The sequence below is a fragment of the Aethalodelphis obliquidens genome, unplaced genomic scaffold, assembly GCF_003676395.1.
Source record: "Aethalodelphis obliquidens isolate GAN/ISIS:26980383/991018 unplaced genomic scaffold, ASM367639v1 scaffold22, whole genome shotgun sequence".
NCBI lineage: Eukaryota > Metazoa > Chordata > Mammalia > Artiodactyla > Delphinidae > Aethalodelphis > Aethalodelphis obliquidens.
This window is the reverse complement of record NW_020837966.1, coordinates 15,718,901-15,732,422: the sequence shown is the minus strand read 5'-3', so window position 1 is coordinate 15,732,422 and position 13,522 is coordinate 15,718,901. Positions and strand designations below refer to the sequence as shown.

General features: G+C 40.5%; 1 protein-coding gene across 1 annotated transcript in view; it reads right to left on the bottom strand.

The window, feature by feature from the left end:
- Window positions 1-13,522, bottom strand: part of TAFA1 (TAFA chemokine like family member 1) — a 776,700-nt gene that overhangs the window by 483,088 nt on the left and 280,090 nt on the right. Inside the window, exons 5-8 of the mRNA XM_027121352.1 lie at window positions 13,047-13,125; window positions 12,589-12,674; window positions 9,442-9,571; window positions 9,251-9,323 (exon numbers count right to left, since the gene is read on the bottom strand). Of these exons, the coding sequence (XP_026977153.1) occupies window positions 9,251-9,253 (3 nt within the window). The 5' untranslated portion in view covers window positions 9,254-9,323; window positions 9,442-9,571; window positions 12,589-12,674; window positions 13,047-13,125. The remainder of the gene's footprint in view (window positions 1-9,250; window positions 9,324-9,441; window positions 9,572-12,588; window positions 12,675-13,046; window positions 13,126-13,522) is intronic.

Sequence of the window (13,522 nt, the reverse complement as noted above, 5' to 3'; positions counted from 1 at the left end):
GAATCAAAAGTAAAATATAAGGCCACTATCAAGATGGCATGCACAGCGAACTGTTTTTCTAGAAGTAAGTAGGTTTTGTATGCTCCCCAATAGCCTTTATTCATTCTTTTTGGTAGCACACACGTATGAAGTGGCGATACACATTAAGGATGACTCCCTTGCTTGTGTGAGTCTACTGTTATGGCACTAAGTAAAGGAAGTTGGCCCATATATTGTTCAAACCCTTAGCTACCTGCCACTAAATCTGTGTTGGATTCCTTTTTTTTTTTTTTTTTTTTTTTGCTAGAAGAAAAAAATGAAACTGTCCTGAATTTTCAGCCCTGGTTCTTAGTATTTGATATCCAAATATGATCTGATGGTAGAACTCACAGCTGATCCCTGAAGCATAAAGAAAAGTCTCCAAATGTTAATAAAGAGAAAGCACTTAGAATTTCATTATACTGAACCTAGAAGAAATCCCCCCAAAAGCCTCCTAGTCCAGCCTCTCTGTTCTAGAGGAAATAAAAAGACCTAAGAACGGGAAGAAGCTTACCTGAGGGAATACACTGAGTTCACTTGTGTGGGTCATGTTAGAACACAAGTCTCCTCATCTGATGTTCCCTCTCTTCCTCTCTCTCTCACAGCACTATCCAGTGGGACCTTCTGCAATACTAGAAATGTTCTGTATCTGTGCTGGCCAAGACGGTAGCCACTATCCACGTGTGGCTATCAAGCACTTGAAATGTGGCTAGTGCAACCAAGGAAATGAATTTTTAAATTTTATTTCATTTTAACTAATGTAAACTTAAATAGCCTCATATGGCTAGTGGATACTTTACTGAACAGCACAGCTCTAAAATATACCAGCTAGGTTATGGAAAATAAAACCTGTGACATCAAATAATTTTCAGTAAGCTAGAAGAAAAATTTGAATCACCTGACAGTAACTTTCCAAAACTAGGATATCATAGAGGAAGGTAGAATGGGCTTGGTTACAAGTAATAGAAAAAAAATAAACAAACGAAAACAATGCAAACTGCAGTAAATAATAAAGAGGATGTATGGCTTCTTGCAGGTGCACAGTTCACAGGTGGGGCTCACCTCCAGGTGGGTTTGACCCAGTAACTCCACTAAACTATCAAGGATCTAGCTCATTTTCAACTCTCTCTCTGCCCTTCAAGGTGTCATCCTAAGGCAGGCTCCCCACCATGGATGAAACACAGCTGCCAACAGCTGTCTGGGCTATGAGCTTCTTCATCCATATAATGGCAACAGAAAGGATTGTTTCGAGAAGGTCTCTCAGATGAACAAGGAAGAGTCTTTCTTAGCTTCCCCCAGCAAACCACTTCTCACGGCTCCTTAGCTTGACTTGGGTCACTTGTCCCTCCTTGAGCCAGCTACCTTGGCCAGGGGGAAAAGGTCACATTGTTGGACTTTGAGCTGCACCATAAGCCCCAGACCCAAATCAAAAGAGAAATCAGCTTCCTCCAAAAGAGATGAATGGAGTGAGGGAGGTTTGATACTTAAATGAAAATTAAGACAATAATGAGGAAGAAAGGATGAATATTAAAGACCATCACAGTGTGGACAAAAGTTAGTAATGTTTTCATATGTCCTTTTAGCACTAAAGTACTTTGCCATTTTTATAACTTTTTTCTACTTATAAAGTAATATATTAGTATTTTTGAAAGGTAGTAAACTTAAGATCTAAATAGAAAAATTTTAAACTCATCTAGAATCTGTCACATGAAAGTCACCAGTATTCGTATTTAAGTGCACATTCTCCTTTCACTTTCTAAAAATGCCTGGTTGGTTTGGGTGCTTCTCTCTCTCTCTCCCTCTCCCTCTCTCTCTCTCTCTCTCTCTCTCTCTCTCTCTATATATATATATATATATATATATATACACATATACACACACACACACACACACATATGTTTTATAATCTGCTTTTTTTTCTCTGAAAATATCACATTTTCCAATGTCAATAACTATTCCTCTAATGGTGACCTTAATCTACATAACCAACCTAAAGTACTTTTCTTTTTCTAAACATTCCTCATCCCTCTGTTGCTTGTAAATTGTGGTTAATCTTACTTTTGCGGCAGGAAACTTCCTTCTACACAAGACAGAGAATTAACAAGAATATTTTTCTTTTCTCTATAGGATCCTATAGATGCCAATGGTTAACTACAACAGAAAAACATAAATCCCCTTTGCCTGCTGTGGGCTTAAATCCTATGAACTTGCCTTGACACTCTAGGTTTGTACCTGATCTGCCTTCAAGTAAATTTCTCTTCTGGTCTTTGTCGTATTATTAATGTGGCTGATTATCTATTCTCGTTTATCTGGTTTGAATTTTAATTGTGGGAAAGAGATAATTTCCAGAAAAAGAAAGTAAACTGAAAAATAGAAATACGTATCTTTTAATCCATATCTCCTTGGGCCTCCCTCCCTTGATTTCTTTATGTTTTGACTTGGTCAGTGAGGCAGTATAATAGAAGGGCTAAGAGAATGGGCTCTGCAGTCCGAGAGCTTGGGTCCTTCTTTCAGCAACACCACTTACTAACTGCCCAGTCCTATTTAAGTAATTTTCCGTGAGTTGCCTCACTGATTCAAAGGATTACCATTAAGATGCATATCAGAATGTCTGGCATATTACAAATCTCTATAAACTTTTAAAATTAAATTTGATATCTAGGCTGTAACTAAGATTTAGCTCTAAGTTTTAAGATGTTTTCTTATGCCTTTGCAACCTCAACTTTTTAAATTTGAAACATTCTTGCTCCCCTTCCATCTCCACTTACCTTTCCTATTCCCCTTCCTTCTCCCAAATCGACCTACTTTTCTAGATTTGGTTCTGGTGCGCTGTTCTCCATGGAGTTTTTCTTGGCCTCCCAAGTCTAGGGTGGACACCCCTCCCCTCCACCTCTATAAGATTCGGTGCCAACCACATTTGCTACAGCATCTACTGCTCGGTACCATATTTGTCTGTTTTCTTTTCTTTTCTCTTCATATCCCTCTGGCCTCAGAGGGACTTTCCCTGACCTTATCATTCCCTTTTTGAAAACATGAAATGGTTTTCCAATGCACAGAATATAATGTGGTTTAGAAACCACTGACCAGGGCTTCCCTGGTGGAGCAGTGGTTAAGAATCCGCCTGCCAATGCAGGGGACACGGGTTCAAGTCCTGGTCCAGGCAGATCCCACGTGCCACGGAGCAACTAAGCCTGTGTGCCACAACTACAGAGCCTGCACTCTAGAGCCTGCGAGACACAACAATGGAAGCCTGCGCACCTAGAGCCCGTGCTCCTCAACAGGAGAAGCCACCGCAATGAGAAGCCCATGCACCACAACGAAGAGTAGCCCCTGCTTGTCACAACTAGAGAAAGCCCGCGTGCAGCAATGAAGATCCAATGCAGCTAAAAATTAAATAATTAATAAAAAAAATTTTTAAGTAAATAAAAACCACAGACCACAAGACCCAACACAACCAGTGTCTGCCCATATTTTCAATCTAAATATTCCATTCCTCCCTACCTACTCCCACATTCACCATGCTCCAGTCACTCTGATCTTTTCTCAGTAATGCATTCAGGTGTTCATTCATTCAGCAAGCATTCACGCAACAAACCAAGTACAGAGAACACAACTCAAGAACTGGTTCACAAGATAATCATTGCCGCATCTCACATACTCCAAATACTATCTAGATTCAGGACCTTTGTATAGGCTCTAAACTGTTTTATTCATCACTGTTCACTCTCCATCTGACAATGTACCTGGCACATAGTAGGTGCTCAATCAGTATTAATAGACTAGATGAATAAATGAATGTGTCAGTAATGAATAAACACAGCCATTTCTCATTTATTCATGTTTTAGGTGTTTTATGAATTTGCACAATATTCTAAGCAAGAGGTTGGCAGTGGGCTGAGCAGGGAGGAGGCTGGGAAGAATTTCAGATGATGTGTCTGTACACGTATGGGTGTTTGTGTGGGAATCTGAGTCTGAGAACGCCTAAATGTGCATCTCCAACCACAGCCCAGTGCCAGAGAGAAAGGCTTTTTGCATTGCTTCTTGTTTTTTCTCATCCACCCTTTTGTCCCTTTCTCCTATTATACCATATTGAAAGTAGGCTTTTCCCACTCTTAGTTTCCACCCTCACGTTCATAGTGTAATGATGAGCATGTGGTATCTCTGAGCTTAGAGAGAATACAGCAGTTGCTAGTTTAGAGCAGAGGAAAACAATTATAAAAAGGAGTTCAAGGGTAAACGTTGGACATGATTGAAGCAGGTAGGACAAAGTACTTGAGCACACCCATACTTGGATTCCCTAAACCAGAGGTCCTCAGTCTTGACTGAGTTACAATAACTTGGGGAGATTTTAAAACTCTAAATGCCCCAGACCCTACCTCAGATGACTCAAAACAGGATCTCTGGAGGTGGAACTCAGGCAACAGTGTTTCTCAAAGCTCCCTGCGTGGTTCCAATGTGCAGCCAAGTTTGAAAACCACTGACTAAAACAAAAACTTACTGCAGTAAGTCTCTAGTCACTGTGGCAACTCCACAAATAACTGCGATCTCTTGTTAATTAGTTGCCAACTAAGAGGCACATTCTCCGTGTTTAACAGATTGAAGGTTAGCCCAGTGTATGCATCTTTATTGAAAGCTTACTATGTGTTTGATATGATAATATTTACCATATAAGAACTCTATTTCATTAATTTGGGTTTTTTTCCTACCTCATATTTAACTGCATAAATGATGTGAACCTTAGGTGTTCCAAGCAATGGTTAGTAAACATCATGACTGCTCCCTTTACATACATCCCCTCTCCCTGATTTTCTATCATTTAGCCACAACCCCCCGTGCTGAGCTAACCGCTGGTTCTAGGAGGCTCTCCTGTGGCCCAGGGTAGCCCCATCCCCTGGCCACAATCAGGGATGAGCACAAAACTCAGTTTGTGCCAATAATATGCAAGGGCAGGTTTCCAGAGATCTCTTGGAAAGACACTTTTTAATTCAACCAAAACAGCTTTAGGAAGTGATTTTTTTTTTTCTTTTCTTTTCTTCCAGACCTGAACAAGGAAGCAGGTCATTGACTAAGAGTCATTAACAAGCATTTGGAGATTCTGAAGAGGCACCAACCCTAACACGAGACTGATACCATGAAAAGTAGAGTGAACAAGTGTGGAAAAATGTCCTTTGATGAATCAAACAAGCTCTAAAGTCCACTCAGTGTTGGACTTGCCCTGTAATATTTTAAGGCAGTTTGAGTGCGGCTTTCCATTACTTGCAACCAAAAGCATCCAAATTATTGGATCATTAAGAGACAGCCTACAACAATGGAAATATAAAACTAAAAATATCCCAAAGATTATTTAACCAAAACTTTCATTTTAAAAATGAGAAGAGGGGCTTCCCTAGTGGCGCAGTGGTTGAGAGTCCGCCTGCCGATGCAGGGGACATGGATTCGTGCCCCAGTCTGGGAAGATCCCACATGCCACGAAGTGGCTGGGCCCGTGAGCCGTGGCCGCTGAGCCTGTGCGTCCGGAGCCTGTGCTCTGCAACCGGAGAGGCCACAACAGTGAGAGGCCCACGTACCACGGGAAAAAAAAAAAAAAAAAGGGAAGATTAAGACCCAAACAGCTGAAATGACTCACGCAAGGTAGCACAATCTACCTGGCCTTAATGTTACATAGAGTTGGACCTGGATCTCAGGTGTCCTCATTTCCAGCCCATTGTTCGTTCTACTGAAGAATAAAGTCTTCATTGAAAACATTCACTTTAATTTTCAAATGTTGCTATGATGACCCTAATTTTTAAAATGTCATTAAATCTCCTTGGAACTCTCTAGAAATACATATTCCCAGCCCTCTCTCAAAAGACATACTCAAAGCCTATACAGACCATTTGCTTTCCAAATGCAGACGTCATGAAAGAATATGCAAAACTGTTGAAAATATATATCACACAAGCCACCCCAACCAAAAAAAAATTTTTAAGTTCTATCCAGCTAGGCTGCTTCAGTAAATGATGTTGCTGAATATATAAAATACTTGAATCTAAATTTAAAAATGCTCCCCCCACCCCTTGATTAACCAGATTGTCCCCTCCCCTATATATAGGAACGCTATGTGCCTGAGCCCACTTACCATCTGTCACCACATTTTCCAAACTTCTCTTCCACCCCCTCCTCTTACACAATCTTATCACATAAAAATATTAGATTTCAGGGATTTGTATAATTTCATTAAATTTTCTGAGCCAAGGAAAAATAGAGGAAGTACTGGTATCTCAAACTGACTCAGATTTTGAGTGTCCAACACATATCCGTGGTAGCCACTAATGCCCTTCAGGCACAACTCATGTGCCCAGGAATAAAAAGAATAAGTCTTTTCCCTTATTATGGCATTTCATATTAGGAGTTTTCAGGTGTTCCCCATATTGCCGAGGGGGATTTGGATAGCGTCCAGAGAGTCCTGAGTCATATACCATCATATTGCTTTGTTTATTACCTTTCATAAAGATTTGCGAGTTTTCTCAGATCATTAGAAAAATACTTAGAAGCCAATTGGGGATTATGCATGTTGCTGCTTCCCCTTCGCAGTTTGGGAAATGATTTTTAATCATCTGAATACAGGGCACCTCTATGCACCCAAGTGCTTAAGGTAGAAGCTTAAGAGTCTTCTTTTGTTGCTCGCTTTCCTGCTTCTCACATACAATCTTATCCAAAATCTCAGCCAATGCTCTTGTTTCCAGACCCCACAGGAGGTCTCTGAGGAATGACCAGTGAGATTGGCTTTAAAATAATAAGTCCGCTACACAATGAAGAATTGTTAGGGACGGCCCTCTGAACTAGGTTCTTTCCTGCTTCTCTGCACAGGTAGGAGGAATGAGGCTTATAATGAGCATCCTATTATTCCTACCAAACATCCCTCTTTCTCCCATCCCTAACCCAGGTGGTCCCAAAGGGTACATCAATCACAGTGCCTCAACTATTCCGTGATCACAGAGGTAGTCACATGACTCAGGCCTGACCAATCAGGAATTCCCATGTCCTGCCAGCAGAAATTGGTCCAAGTGTGGTATATTATCCAAGAAGAACACTGGGAGAAAGGGATCTGCTCCCTTTATAGCATAGACTTGGGGCTACTGGTGACTGTTTTTATCTGCCATTAGAAAAATTCTGTCTGTGGCAGCAGAAAGCACAGTCACACCCAGAGACAAATAATAAAACTGAAAGACAGAAAAGGAAAAAGAGGGGATACGAGAGTGTAAATCAAGGGTCAGCAAACTATGGTCTGCCTCCTGTTTTTGTAAACTAAATTTACTGGAACACAAATACACCCATTTGTTAATGTACTGTCTATAAATGCTTATATGCTACCATGGTAGCATTTAGTTGGAATAAATACCAAACCTAACTGAGAATGTCTGTATGAGGACATATGAAGTATCTTGCCCTTTTCAAAGATCTTGTGATTTATTGAAGGGCCAGAAATGTAAATACATATTTATAGCACATAAGATAATGGGAAAAAACAAAATATGGAATAAAAAGAACACACAGCATCTAACAAAGAAACAATGGTAACAAAGATGATAATTAGACTACTGATGAAGGCATCTACCATTTACTGATTGCATATTATGTTGATGCTTTACATATTAGATATTAGATACTTTCACTCATCCTCCAAACAATCTTGCAAAGTAAATGTGTCAGTTAGGATAGGACAAGACTTGCTGCAATAACAAATGACCCCAATATCTCTTGCTACATATCCATGGTGGATCAGTAGAAGGCTCTGCTTACTGTTAACAGCCAAGACCTCAGGATAATGGAGGTTCCTTCTCAACACATGCGTCCATATTTGCTTCACTGAGGGAAGGGACCATAGCAAATCACACGCTGCCTCTAAAAAGCTTCTATGCACAACTGAAACACAGAACTTCCACTCAGATTGCATTAGCAAAAACAGGTCATATAACCATGCCTAAATTGAAAAGTACTATCATGTGCTCAGAAGAAGAGCTGGAAATATTTAGAGAATACCAGGAACGTTTACCCAAATAAATACTGGGTAAAAACCCTTCCAATGAAGACATGTAAGAGAAGTTAGGAGACTTCGTCAAAGACAGAGTTAATAAGTAGTAGTGTTTGAATTGAACCCGAGTCAGTATGATGCTAAATTCCAAGCTCTTTTATGTTATACCAGTCAATGTCCTTTCTCATCACCTTTGTGTTGGAAAATAGTAGAGTTTACTGATGAAAGGAATAGTAGGTTTACATGATTGAGGACCAAGAAAGAGATGTAAAATGTTTCAACTTGATGAGCTTGCAAAAAGCAAATCCTTTAAACTTTTTTATAAAGACATTTACATTATGTAAGCAGTATTTAAGAAAGATATAGATGGCAGTTCAACCAGAGAATTTGACCTGGGGTGGGATGATTACCGGGAGGAGAGGGCAGTATGGAAACAAGAATGAGATAATACAATAAAAAAGAAGGGAGTGAAAGAGAAAGAGAGAAGGAGAGGTTGAGGGAAAGAGAATTAATAGTTGCAAGGGAGATTTTAGGCTGAGACCATCCCTGTTCTTGGGTACTTTAAGTATAATTCTTTCCTAAAAGGTTCAGGTTCAAATATATATGAGACAGAGTTACTATTTCTTTTAGACGTTTGTCAAGTGTGAAAGAGGAGGAAAAATCTGTTTGTGAAGGGAGTTTACAGTATACTTAAAGTTTATTTTAAAAATAAATAGGACTTGATAGATAGGGCAATAAACAACAGGCCCCACCAGGAACCTGCCAGGAGCACTAACAGGAAGCATCTGTAGGCTGCCAAGAGCCAGAAATAAGAATGAACAGTTCTCATCATCAGAGAGTCACAGGAACATTCACAAACAAAAAGGATATTTGGGGTGCAGCATCTCTAAGCCAAGTTACTCTCTGTCATGAACGCACTCAGTTTATATAGAATACACCCACAGAGGTAAAGCCACATCTGAATCAGCTGTTGCTTGTTCCCTTTGCTGTGAGTTCCAGGTTTCGTTTTAGCCTAAAATTGTGACACAGTATACAAAAATATGTAGAGACCTTTAGAGAAATTTAACACCACAGGAACATAAAACTTTGCGTGACCTCAATAATTAAGAAGTATGTATGACCAGAAAAGAGTCTATGTGCTCCCCCAAAGGTTTATTATTGATATTTTAATATTTATTAAATTCACAAAGGTCTGATTAATTATGGGTATGTGCTTACCATGTGCTGAGCATGATCACAGAGCTGAGGATACAGACGTGAAGAGAAACAACCTTTACTTTCCTGGAATCTCCTATTTTAGCAAAGGAGGAAAATGAGAAAAATAAATAAGGTGATTAAAGATTGGACTAAGTGATACAAAGCTATGAAAATAATTAATAGAAAACCAAGGGACAAGGAGTGGCACCCACCTGAGGCAGTGTCCAGGTGGCCCTTTGGAGTGGGGAGCTTTGAGCTAGGACTTGAAAGGTAATGAGCAAACCATGTGATGACAAAGCATAGTGTACGTTTGGTCCTGTTTCAATGAACGAAGACTTTTTTCTGGAGACAAAAATATAATAGAGCTGGGTTATAAAGCTCGTTGGATGAGGAATCAAGATAACTGAGTCTCTTTTCTGCCACTTAATAGCTGTATGCCCGTAAGCTAGTCACATAAACTTTATGAGTCTGGATTTCTTCATCTGTGAAATGTGTGGGTTGAGCCCAAGGATCTCTAAGGTGTCTTCTGGCACGAAAAGTTTGTACTAATCCTCTCCTATCCCTACTGCATGTGTGTGCATAGAGCACATGCGTGCACATGAGCGCACACATGCACACACACACACAGAGGACACAGGTAAGTCTCCTATTTTCTAACTGCTGCCTGGAATAAACTCTGGGCATATGAAATGCTCATGCAATACAATTTCAACATAAGTGAAAACCACCATATCTATCCTTAGCATCTTCCCAAAACTCAACCTTTCTATAAAGGTCCCTGGGGACAAATGCGACTACCTTATCTTAGACGATACACCCACACCCCTCTCTCAAATTACTGGTCTCTGGCCATAGCCTCTGATACTCCAAGTGTGTGTGACTTTTCTTCCATACTCTCCCCCCAACACAGCCCAATTCAATTTCATCTGATTGGACCAGAAGTGAACGCCCAGTTCAAGGAAGAATCAACCATAGGCTGACCACTGACCAGGGAAATAAAGGGAAAAGGTGAGTTCAGGCCAACCAATCCACTTCCAAGGAAGTTGGATTTGGGACTGTGAAACATTGGATGGATTGGTAGCAGGGCAAAAAATTAAGGACACATGAAAGACTGCCAAAGCATAATGATAACAAAGCATTCGAACGAAGTCTGTGGCCTCTGTGACTGTTGAGGCTCCCAGAGCTGTTTAGATCCAGATTCACTCCCCAGTTTCATTTCCCACGAGAAAGTACTGGCTTTAAATAATTTAAATAATACTGTAAAGTATTTACAGTATTTCCCGTCCCCTATTTCTATGAACTTTCTGTGTCCTATGAACAATCCCCATTTCTACCAAACTAGCTTAGCTGGATTTCTTTCCGCCAAATTGCATTCACTAAAACAAAGGGTGGCTCATTCAATCAATAAGCTAAGCTCCATGGAAATGTTAATGGTGACCTGATTTAGAAACAGGAGTCATAAATGAAAATAGGGAAAGGCTCTGCTTTCATGAAATAGAGGTCAGATGACCATGAGGGGCTGGCAGAGGGAGAGGTGAATGGCACCTGAAGCAGAAAATGGATTCCAGTTTGGGGGATGCTCCAAAATTGGTCTGGAAGGACCTCAAAGAGATGAGTAGGATGGGAAAATCTGACCTACAATTTTGCTAACGAGCAGTGCTTAACTCTGTAGGAAATAGCCCTCAAAGCTCTCAGATACGTTGGTCTTTCTCTCCACTCACCTTCCTCCCAGCACAATGCATCATGTATAGTAAAAAGAAAAAATTAATACTTATTAGTGGAGGCATAAAATTCTTCTTTCAGGAAACACACAGGAAGATATTTTCTCCTAGTCTCTCTTCAAAGAACTTTGTATTTTCCCACCCCTGCATAACTCTTTAGAAGTTTTTCTTACGTCTGTGGCTTATGCGCCTCAAATTAGGGATCACGGGGAGACAAATCAAGCCCATCGTTTTTAAGAAGATGGTATGGAGTGATCGTCCAATAGTCACTTCCAACTGCCATCTGTGACAAGTCTGTAAAACATTTCGTTTGCATAATATATGGGAACTCTATTAAAATACAGCACATTGTTAAAGGAAGTGGGAATATTCTAAGTCAAACTATGTCTCCTCATAAAACCATCCCCCTAGCACTGGCAACAAAGCAGAGTTCTCCTGTATTGCTTTAAAGAAGAAAACCTACTGCTCAAGGAATTACTGAATAGATGCTAAACCTAGTTTAATCCAACGCTGCCGACATGTTGTGAAGTTACAACGAGAAGAAGGCTGAGCAAAGGTCATTTAGCGGAAAGATGCCTGTCTGGATTGAACATCTCCTTGCTCTAGAGCAAGCAAGGACAGAACAGCAATCAGTTTATAAAAGCAGGCACTGGGTGCCATTCATAATGTAGACCTATATATCTGACCTAAAAAGGCCAAAGCTCGTGTTTCCAGAATAGAAAAATGTATATCAAATGCCTTAGCTGGAAGAAAAGATCTTTATGTATAGTCAGAAGTGGGCCAGCAAACTAATATCTTGACAGCATGCTGGAGATTCGCCGGCTTCTTGGGTTTTTTTTTTTTTTCCCTGCCTCTGTCCGATGACATCCTTGCTCTAAAAAAGGACATTTTGTTTGTCCAGGTGCAGAATTTTTAAAAACATGCTATTATTCTCACAGCTTCAAGCCTGCTTTTCGCTACAGATGTAGTTTTTCAAAAGCATCGGGTTCGCAAAGACCATGGTTGTTAATTAATGACCATTTACATCAGCCCAGCAGCCTAGCCATATTTCAATGATCAGTTGGGGAAAATCTGAAGGAGAAACAGGACAGGAGAGCATGGAAGAGAGTTTCTTACCTTCAGTGTGTTAATCAGAGAAGTCTAATAAAGTTATTTGTATTATCAGTGACTTCAACCTCACTGTCAAAGTATTTCTATTGAAATGCAAGCCCAGGAAATAACCTTAGGAGGCATTTGTAATAGTTTGGTTCCAACTCTGTACAGGGTGCCCAACCAGAGGCTAGAAAAACTTATAAATGGTTTTCCTTCCCAAAGAGCCTGAATGACAGCCAGGCCCAGGTCATACTTCTCTCAAGACAGATGGTGAAAGCGCAGTTTACTGTTCAGTTTTAATTCACTGCTGTCTTTTGTAAGACAGCCTCTAAAGAGAGAGGCTAAAGTCAGTCTGCCTAATTTTAGCAACACCAGGATGAAACCTTGTGTTTTCATACTATGGGTCACTTCCCTGTAGTGTTTTATGAAACTTGCCTTAAATTTGTCACCCTAAATTCATACCTGGTCAAATTTAGATACTCTCCTAAAACACAAGTACAAGAGAAGGTTGTAATTTTCTGGGCCATTTCCGCCACAATTGTCCACCTCTTGATCTGGGCAGGTGTTTCACATTTGCAGATCTCTGGCTCATCTTGTTTTCACGGCTCCATCTCTTTTATCCCATGATGTCACTGAAGAGAAGTAAAGAACCAACAAATTCTTAAATCTGCCACATCTGGATTTGTGTTTTCCTTGAATAAGATTAGTGAGTGCTGACTTGGACCAGCCACTGAGTTACACGCTTATATTCTTCAGCTGTGTCCATCTCACGACATGGAAAGATGAATGCCATTTTATAGATAAGAAAATGGAGCCTCAGGTTAGGTGCCTTTTCCCAAAGTTATATGGCTCATACCTGGCTGAGCAGAAATGCACACTTGGGTGTAAGCTTATAGCCCACATGCTAACCCACCGCACTAATCAGCTCCTTCTTTAATTCCACTACCCAGGGGCGTGCTTGAGCACTGAGTCTAGAAACAAGGCCTGATCAACAGCCGCCTTACCTTTGACAGTCCAATCCAGGCTTCTGTTTTGGCGAATTCCCACCTGGCCAGTAAATGCCTGTATTATTTTGTGCCTGGACTGGAAGAAAGGAAATTGATTTTCTTTGGGGCGAATACAAAGACACTTCAAGCAGGTCTTGTCCCATGAAAAAGCTGGCTGTGGTGCACCCATGCACTCACTTATATTTAATCCCCTCATATAGTGCAAGTTCCATAAGTTCAGAGACCTAGTCTTATATCCCAAGTTTGGAGCCCAGAATGTGGCACTTAGATATCCAGAAATTTGGTCAATGAATGAATGAATGAATGAATGAGTAAGTGAATGAGCAGAGACTTCAAGATCCAGGCACAAGAGACCCCAGTGTAGGAGCCTTTCACTCCGTGTCCTGCTTTCACCAACTGCACTGCTGATATCAACCCATTCCCGGGTTCCTCGTCCCTGCATTATTAACTCAATAAGATCCCCAGCTCCAGCG